At 32.5% G+C, this 9,557-nt stretch overlaps 2 protein-coding genes across 3 annotated transcripts; one reads left to right on the top strand and one right to left on the bottom strand.

Moving 5' to 3' along the window:
- On the bottom strand, positions 1-2,871 carry LOC123715334 (D-erythrulose reductase-like). Of its 2 annotated transcripts, XM_045670302.1 has the most exons (6): positions 2,664-2,871; positions 2,513-2,589; positions 2,167-2,419; positions 1,683-1,797; positions 1,056-1,258; positions 1-334 (listed from the first exon to the last, which is right to left on the bottom strand). In XM_045670302.1, exons 2-6 carry the CDS (start codon positions 2,565-2,567, stop codon positions 223-225), a joined length of 738 nt encoding a protein of 245 aa, XP_045526258.1. In that variant the 5' UTR covers positions 2,568-2,589; positions 2,664-2,871; the 3' UTR covers positions 1-222. The 2 variants fall into 2 exon arrangements, with proteins under 2 accessions (XP_045526258.1, XP_045526257.1); XM_045670301.1 differs by having other exon boundaries at positions 2-334; positions 2,513-2,867.
- Positions 2,872-4,612: 1,741 nt separating this feature from the next.
- On the top strand, positions 4,613-9,416 carry LOC123715333. Its single transcript, XM_045670300.1, has 6 exons — positions 4,613-4,947; positions 5,407-5,559; positions 6,241-6,441; positions 7,416-7,545; positions 7,790-7,950; positions 8,829-9,416. The coding sequence occupies exons 1-6, from the start codon at positions 4,707-4,709 to the stop codon at positions 9,113-9,115; spliced, it is 1,173 nt and encodes a 390-aa protein (XP_045526256.1). The 5' UTR covers positions 4,613-4,706; the 3' UTR covers positions 9,116-9,416.
- Positions 9,417-9,557: the final 141 nt, after the last annotated feature.

The following is a 9,557-nucleotide window of genomic DNA, read 5'->3' as shown; positions in this document are numbered from 1 at the left end:
TTTAACAAAACAATTTACATATTCTTTATTCAATTTCAGAACAATTTAATCAAAAAGAACATATAAAAATTACTATAAGTAAATTATAAAGTTTTGTATATAAAAGACTGATCTGAAATAATATCTCTTACAGTAAGGCATGAAAAAAATGCATTAGTAATGGTTAATGGCAAATTTTCTTTGGTACTTAATATTAGCAGATCTTCAATGGCATTGCAATGATTATGTGGCTAGAAATCCTCCATCAACTGGCAATTCAACACCAGTTATCATGCTGGCTCGCTCACTTAATAGGAACACTACAGCATTCACCACTTCTTGAACTTCACCAAATCTGTAAAATTTTATTATTAATCAAAGTCAAAGTCAAAAATCATTTATTCATATAGGTAGCACAATGTATACTTATGAACGTCAAAAAAAAAGAAATCAGTCATCTGTCAGCTTTCAAATCAAGGGCGTAGAACGGAAGAGAAGAACTGGCAATAAACTATCCAACACTCTTTTTAGTCGCCAAGTTTTTTTTATTATTACACAACGTTTGTAAGGAGCTGCAACCATTTCACCATGTTCCACATGACATCAGCAGGAGGCATGGAAATAGGAGCACGCACTTATATTCCCGTGGGAACAACACGCAAATACGTAGTCGAAATAACTAACATCACCGCATACACGAATTCAAGTACGACCAGTCACCACAAGCAGTACCCGTTCACGAGTATCACGCATGGCCAGCCATCGAACCCTTCGCCAAATTTTAGGGAGAGAAAACCTGACGCATGGACGACGATAATTGTTAAATTGCTTCTATTTATTATTCATTGTTATTGTTTCTTTATAATCTATTATCTTATTTATTTTTTGTGTGTTGTGTAATTCTTAATTGGTGCAAAGAGCTCATAGATATATATATATATATATATATATATATCTCATAAAATTACAAATAACAAATAAAGATTCTATAGCCATAATCAAAGGCATGACAGATTTAAGGCTATGTATAAGCCACACAAAAGTTTTTGATAAAGGAGAATCAATATTTAATTTACCTTCTCAATGGAATCTTAGATAGCATTTCTGAGCTTTTCTTTTCATCAGACCAACCAACTTTCGCCATGGCAGTCATTATTACTGTAGGATTGACAGCATTAACCCTTATTCCTTGCGGTCCCAATTCTAAGGCCATGGCTCTGGTTAAAGCATCTAGAGCTGCTTTTGAAGCACTATATATTGTATGATCTTGTAGAGCAGCCTGGAAAATAGTTATGTGTTATAATAGTAGTAGTATGTGAAAACAGTTACAAGTTAATATGTTATATTGTATTTATCTCTTATGAACTATGCAGTGAAATATTTCTTAAGTCAAATGACTTTTAGGTAATATGTAATGAAGTAGCCAATACCTAAATCAGTGTTATATATTTCAAAAGTAATTTTTTTAATCATATAGAAGTCTATAAAGACTATGGAAGTAAGAAATAATCAGTAAATTTGAACTAAAACACTTGCTTGCTAACTCCATTACCAGTATTGGATTAAATAGCTTGTGGGGATTCTAAATTATTTTGTGATGGTAAGACATGTTGTGAAAGTATGGCTACTAATATTATTTTTATTGGTGGTAAAACTCCCTTAATAAATTGATAAAAAACATAAATTTTACAAGATAAACTTACTTTAGAAGCTTGAGAAGATATATTTACAATTGCCCCATTGATTTTTTTTTCTATCATTTTTCGTGCTACAACTTGGCTTATATTTAAAACTGCTTTAACATTGACATCAAATGTCCTAAAATTTAAAAATAATTAAAAATCCAAATTGGCTCACATTCAAAACTTAAACAATATGTATGTAGATCTTAATAATATTTTTATTGTTAAATAATTATGGAAAGTACGAGTTGTGTCACTTTAGTCAACTATGCCTAGCAGTTAATGTAACCAGATTTCCAGGACTAATTTCTTAGTCAAAGGTGGTCGGTCACCTATAAGCTTCACTGTGCTATACCTCATTTATTAGTTATGGGATATTATACAAATATTGCCCAGCACAAACAATTTACGTATGTAAAACTCCTCAACACAAGTTGTTATCAATACCTACTTTAAAATGAAAATTTATTAACATATTTAAAGTTGTTAAAAACAACAAGCTTACTTATCAAAATTGGATGAAGAACATGTAAGGAAAGGTTCACATATGGCAATTGCAGCATTGTTTACTAATGCATCAAACGGTCCCAAGGATTCTACTATACCACGGGTCTTTTCCCAATCAGCTATATCTACATCAACAATGTCAATTGAAGGATATTCGCTTTGTAAGGCCTCTAAATGTGATCTTGTTCTAGATAATGCTACAATATTTGCCCCAGCTCTCCATAATTCTACTGCTATCCCTCGACCAATCCCTGAAAAATAATGTGCAGCAAAAGAAAATTGTTTCGACCATTACAATGAATATGACATTTTGTACACAATAATTTGATTGTAACATGAATTACCTTGACCAGCACCAGTAACTAGAATTCGTTTTCCTTTGAATGATATTTCCATCATTTGTTTGTTCAGACTTGGAAATCTGCAGTCAATATATAAAGTATATAAACTAAGCCTGGTCGTCAATTTAATTTCACAGTCACACTAAGCACATACAGGGTAAGTTGCAAATTGGCCGAAATTCAAATGCAAGTAACATTAATTCTTCTTAGTACTATTTTAAGTTTGGATTGTTTCAAATTTTTCCCAAACTGCATATTGACATATGACAATTAACAATTTACACTTGACAGTTTCGATCTTTCAAAGAAACTTCAAAGTGTTTTACTTGAAACTGGCATAAAGTCAAAACTATTGCCATAATATTAAAAAAAATCTACAAATATTATCTTGGTGGTCATCATGTTTAATAAAGTTACTGAGTCTAATAAGGCAACCCTAGACGATCCATTTTTGAACCACGCGGCAGTATTTAAAGATATTGCGCAATTAGACGTATCGGTACAAGAACCTCCAATAGCAAAGGCGATCACCGAGACAGTTACAAAATAATTAACTTAATTGCAGTTTAACACTTCTGATTGGAACTGTGTACGTTATATTGATATACAAAAGAAATACGTTGCTTTTCCTGCTTTTACTGATTTAAAAATTAATGAAGAATTAAGGTTCCTAGAGGATTCTTCAAAGTTGTATCTTATGGAACGAAGTTTTGCAGCCTTATCAAACGCGTTTTTAGCTCAAAATGAGTTTGTTAATAATATTTCAGATTATAAAGCCGTTAGTCACGATGTTTTACAAATTATTTGCGGCAAGCGGGCTGAAGTCTTAGAAGCTCGCCGTAAATCATTGCTAAAAAACCTAAAAAGAAAACATGTTAGAGAAGATTTAGGTAAAATTCCCCCTTCTTCAGAATACATGTTTGATCCTGAGAAATTATCTAAATATTTACAAAAAGTGGGTAGTATTGACAAAATTAACAGAATTCGCGGGTACCAACCTAAAACAATACGCGTTAAATCATCCATACGTTCTAAATCGCCTGTAGCTTCAACGTCTCAGGTCGGTCAAAAGCCCTTACCTGGTAACCGATACAACTCAAAACAGGGCCAAAAAAGTCACAACTTCCATGAAAAGAAGAAAAAAGGGGGGCGCAAATATAACAGCATATAAATACAAGCGCAGGTGACTTAATGGGCTTTTTGGGTGGTTGTTTAAGGAACTATCACAAAAATTGGGCGAAATTAAAACCTTCTTCCATTCTAAAAATAATTACCTTCACGTGAATACCTTTCAATCGAAAACCGCCATTAGTACTACCAACGCGGGAAATACTAAAAAAGTTGCAAGCGCCTGTTTCAACTGCGATGTCGTTCGTCCGTCGTTCATATCTTTACTTTTTATATTAACAAAGAACAACGGGAAAATCGAGTAATTTTCAACCTGAAACCCTTAAATCAGTTCATTAAACCAGAACCTTTATCTGTGTCATCAACACCAAATTTCCTACAAAAAGGCGATTGGATGGTTCACCATCTCTGCCTGGTTGAGATCCTGAAAACAAAAATTTTACCTAAAAGTAAATATTTGTATTATGTTTCCTAAGACGTCCGAGGTCCAAACAAGCTTTTCCTGGTTCTGTTATTATGAGACACACAATGAACAAGAATTCTGGCGGCTTGCTTTAGCGCGGTAAAAAAGTTAGTTCCAGTTTCAAACGTTGGGCGTTGGCGGCGGTGATAGAAAAGGGAAATACTAGCGATTTGGGCAGAAACGGAAACGATGTACACTCATGCCTCGGACGTCTTAGGAAACATAATACAAATTTTATTTTTAGGTAAAATTTTTATATTATCTACTAAGAAGATTCTACTGCTTGCTATAAGATTGTTTTTCACTAGGTACATATAATATATGCAATCATATAATGTATATACATTCCTGTAGCTAGTGTGTACGATGTAAATTATTAAACCTATGATTTGCCATGTGTGAAATAGTTTTAGATAATCAATCATGGTTTTTCTAATTACTGATTCTTTCACCTATATGCTTTGTTACAATCTTCAGTATATTGATTATGTGTTCGATGTTCCGCTGAATTACAGTTTAATTATTGACAACACAGCAAACTAATCGATTTTCACTGTTACGCCACCTGCAACATTTGTAATTTAAAAGATACCTATTGCGTAGGTAATGCACTTCTGTCTATGTAAAATGTTTTTTAGTTTTTTATACGTACCTGTCATCTTAAGTAACAATATAAGTTATAACGGTGAAAAGTTTCCTCTAAAATATATGCGTTCTGATGCTACACCACCACAGGCTAAAGATTTAATTTTTTTTATCTCAAAACTGAAGAAAACACTTTATTTAAATACAAACACACCAAATACCACAGATGCTAATATTGCCATTGGTACATATTTTGCAACAGGTAAGTCTTATTCTTATAATAAAATGAATTGATGATTTCACAGATTGGATATGATGCTAACTTAATGCCAAAATCAATACATTTTTGACAGATAAGCCAAGCTTAGGACTATATAGGGTCCTCCGAAACCTCTGAAAAGACGCAAACTTAATTGTAAATCAGTAAATTTTTGTATTTATTTGTCAGTGAAAAGACGTAAGACTACAAAATCGGTATGCCCCGTGTCTAGCCTACGCTGTATAGCTGTCTCATACATTTAACCTTACGTGTTAAATATATGTGATAGCTGAATTTTAATGGCTATATGAATAAATTAATAATACTACTAACATTTAATTAAAGATTTATAATGAAATTTTTTTTTTAATGTTTACGTCCTAACCTAGTAGGTACCTACCTAATATAAGGTGCACTGGCAATGTATGAGATTCACAAATGATAATTTAAACATTCGTTTAGCTATACTTCAAAGAACTCTATTGGACCACACACAAAAACTCACGAATAAACAAAAGCGAGCGATCGTTAACTTAATAAATAGAGGCAAATATTATCTATCTCACTACATCTACAATAATAAACCTTTCGGAAACAGAGATTTCGAATTCAGAGGTAAGAAAATTAAAGATATTAAAATCACAGTATATTGTTTGTGACAGGAGTCCATAAACATTATTTAATAAAAATACTAATACCTAGTAAACTCTTTATGGCTGTAAATAAAGGAATTATATATTTTAATTAAGCCGTAATACACGAGGATGAAGGTCTCCTCCAAGCGCTTCCAAATTTTTTTTATACATTACTCAAGACCTACCTAGATCTGAACTGTTGCTAATTTGTCTGAAATAAACGTTACTATTGGAAAAGTTTTAACTAAACACTTGATTAGCAACCCAGTTCCGAATATTGGTTGGCAACATCGCCGGCATGAAATTCTGTTTTATTAACAATTATTTGACATACCCATTGAAGAAATCACTTTACTTGTGTATTTTTATAGTCAGCAATTTTAGTTACTTGTATATTATGAAATATGGATATAATATAACACCCATTAGCTTGATCTTGCAATTTTTAACACGTTGAGATAATTGTAAATTGCTATTAGATTTCGTTGAAACGTGCCTATAATCCAAGCTAAATGTATTTTACTTGAAACGTTGTAATATTTTGTAGATATTATTAGTCTAATATCAATAACATATTTTTAAACGGTCACTCGGTTTCTACTAACATATCGACATATATGAATTTGGTTTTATTAACTTAATGATTAACATTGTATTTTAGTCTCAGCTTTATATCAAGACGTTGACATATTCTCCCATTCAATCAATGAATTTAGTGATAGACGTTTACAAAAATGGATTTTGAGCGATATAAATATGCATCCGTACATCGAAAATCTTGATGATATCTCACTGGAAAAAGAAATGTATATCTATATACTTGACAGACTGGACGATTACAATATTAATATAAAGAATTCAGGTATGTGATAGTGTTACATTCACGTGAGGACATTACGCGAACGGATGGGACGGTGTGTTCCAAACTGACGGTTTTAATGGCATCATTCGGAAAATGGTGGCATCCTTGATGCGTCGTATTACTGTCATAGCACATAGTGATTACAAAAAACACGTATATCTTAAAACGTTGTGATGCGGTCCAATATCCATGCCCCACTATAGGAGTATTTTTGTTTTGTTTACTATCCAATAGTAAAACAGAATTGTCACTAACTAAATCTACATAATTATAGATATAGTCTGAAATTAAGAAGTTATTATTAAGATGAAACATTATAAGAATTTAACAAGAAGAGTGTGCGAATTTGATAGACAAAAATGTGGCCATTTTTATTCAATTGTGTCAATATAATCTGTAATCATACGCGACACCAATCACCGTCAAACAAACTCGCTACCTGTGATTGGTCAAAAGATCCTTATGACATGACGCGTATCTATACTTTAATGGACTTGAGATGCTTTTGACCAATTAATATCTAACGCATGACCGTTTCGTATGTCGTTTTACATTCTTAATCCCTGCGTTGTCGCTTTGTTACAAGTACATACTATATATTTCTTTATGTTGACTGATCGCTTCATTTAATATACAAAAATCTAGGAAGTATGGTTGTATAAATAAATTAATTTTAAATCTTAATAGAGACTAAGCGAGCCTGGAGTTATTCTATATAACCTTCATATGTGTATTTTCGATAAGAAACGATAGGAAATAAGCGAGTCTACTAAATTTTTAAGATCACTTAAAAACGCACACGAACTCGCATTGCTCATTCCTACAACCAACAATAAATTATTAGTATTTAGAAATACATAGTTGTGACTACATACTGTTCTTCGTATGGTGTAATCCGTTTTAGTTATATTACAAAAAAAGGTAAATCTAGATTATCAATAATCTAGATTAAATTCATTTATTTCTTTTTACAGATTTCTGCATATCTAGCATTTTCGACACTCCACAAGCTATAAATAATAATGTTACACAATTCTGCAGAGATGACTATTGCAAATATTTTCTCTTCAATGGGCCCTCCATAGGTTACGCACTCAATCATAGGTAAGAAAATATTACTTTATTATACATTTTCCAGGTGTTTTATTAAATTATTAGTTGTTTTAATAATTTCATTTGATACACAGCAGCGTGAATAATTCTTTAATCACTTGCTAGGAACTCCATTTCATTTAAAATTAATTCACTTTGATGCATTGTTGAATAACATACAATTATTTAATAAGTCAGACTTACTGTAGAATATCTCCAGTAAGCTATAATATTTAATTAAAAAATTCCATAACAGGCTCTTAAATATAATGTTACGGCGTAATTGCCGTCGTTGCCACTTGCAGTCTCCTAAAGAGGACGATGACATGATAGACCAGCTCTGTGCCTTCATGTATCGAGAAGTAGTGTATCTCGCAAGACGGGGATATTTTGCACGAGACATATTTTTAGAACACGGTAAATATGGACTCACTTTAAATAACTAAAATACTATTTCCTATTTAGTATGATGATTGCTTTTTGGAGTTTACAGTGGATGTGCAAGAGGAAACAATTATACGATTTTTAGCTGTGGAGGAGAGATAGAGTCTTTTTTCCAACTAAGCTTAAACGATAGAATTTTGCATTATTATGTAAAGATACCGGCAAACTTCTTGAGGGAGGTTTGCGCATCGTTCACAGCCCGGGACACAAACGTCAACTGATTTACCAATCATGCGATCGTCAGTATCCCGCCGCCCTCCCAGTGACACCTAAAAATAGCTTCTACGCAGGCAAGGACATTTGTTCAATTGCCGGTACCTAACTAAAATATCCCCACCATTAAGAGATTTCCACCGTCTTTTATTTTCTACTACGGCCTCCGCTTAGCCTTCTCGGTACCTGTAAATTTTGGTTCGTTTAATTAATAGCGTTACGGAACTAGTAGGAGATGGGCACTCCTTCTTATACAGCCTGTCGTTCCAGCTCCTCTAGCTTAAAATGGCGATACATGATAGGTTTTTTAAATACAAACAATCATTTAAGTATTTTTAAAATACATTGAAGAGCGGGGCTCGCCAAAGTTTCACCTTTATATCCTTTTATACGTCGCCTACCTTTTTAGTAGCTACATACATGCTATGCTACCCCCTTAGAAACCGTTCACTTTTCTAGACCAAAAAACTAAGGATTCATTTTTTTTAATGTGTCCATAAAAACCTTCCTCAGTTCAAGGAATAAATATCAAACAAAGTTACTTCAATTACTAGCGACATATTGTGAGATTAATTTTTATTTAAATATAAGCTAAATTTAATGTTAATTAACAATTGCCTTTGGACTTACCCTTTCAGTGGCTCTCTGTGCAATTATGGGTTACAAAGAATTCTTTCGAATGCACTGGTTCTACAAAGCTACCAGTTGGATGAACGACGCGGGATGTATACAAGAGAATCGTAATTTTTTGTTTAACGAGACAAAACAACACATTGCTAACACTAACGACACTAAAAAAGTTGCCATGTACACGAAACGTCTGAAACAAATACTTTTAAACGAATGCCATAACCATGAAATGACTGTTCTTAGTGTTGTACTTGCTCATGCTATACGATATACGGCAGAGTTTATGCCATACTAAACATTTTTATTCAAAATATTGAGCTTTTAATAACATAAGCAGGCCAGTCATTTAATACCCATAATTAATTCCATTAAACAATTTTTTGCATATTCAAGTGTCATTGTTATAAATTTACAGAGGAGGAGCACTTACGTTGCATCTAGCGTTTAGACTAAAAAAGTGCATAGACCATTCCTAAGCCAGTGTATAAGTCACTCTCAAACCTTGTATGTGTACGAGCCAAGGCAGTATTTTTTTTCTTTCTATTGAATGTAATGGTAAGAAATAAGGTTAAATTAAATAAATGTTTGCTCGCTCAGCTTTTTTTATATCGTTAGAGTTATAACCGTAGACCTTTAATCGTTTTTAATTGTTTATTATTTTGTTATTTGTGTGTTTAATAAAAGTTAATTTTTTTTTTATTTTTTTTTAATATTTCCCTGATCAGATGATTTATTTA

The sequence above is a fragment of the Pieris brassicae genome, chromosome 10 (genome assembly GCF_905147105.1).
Source record: "Pieris brassicae chromosome 10, ilPieBrab1.1, whole genome shotgun sequence".
NCBI classification, from domain to species: Eukaryota; Metazoa; Arthropoda; class Insecta; order Lepidoptera; family Pieridae; genus Pieris; species Pieris brassicae.
Note: the sequence above shows the minus strand (reverse complement) of the source record. Positions and strands in the feature narration are given on the sequence as shown.

Excerpts from the sequence above, each read along its gene's own strand:
- LOC123715333 (XM_045670300.1), top strand. The coding sequence starts at position 4,707 with ATGCACTTCTGTCTATGTAAAATGTTTTTTAGTTTTTTATACGTACCT. Across the intron at positions 4,948-5,406 it reads TGGTACATATTTTGCAACAG|CTATACTTCAAAGAACTCTA; the intron begins GTAAGTCTTATT and ends ACATTCGTTTAG. Across the intron at positions 6,442-7,415 it reads TATTAATATAAAGAATTCAG|ATTTCTGCATATCTAGCATT; the intron begins GTATGTGATAGT and ends TTCTTTTTACAG.
- LOC123715334 (XM_045670302.1), bottom strand. The coding sequence starts at position 2,567 with ATGATGGAAATATCATTCAAAGGAAAACGAATTCTAGTTACTGGTGCT. Across the intron at positions 2,420-2,512 it reads AGTTACTGGTGCTGGTCAAG|GGATTGGTCGAGGGATAGCA; the intron begins GTAATTCATGTT and ends ATTATTTTTCAG. Across the intron at positions 1,259-1,682 it reads TATCTTCTCAAGCTTCTAAA|GCTGCTCTACAAGATCATAC; the intron begins GTAAGTTTATCT and ends ACTATTTTCCAG.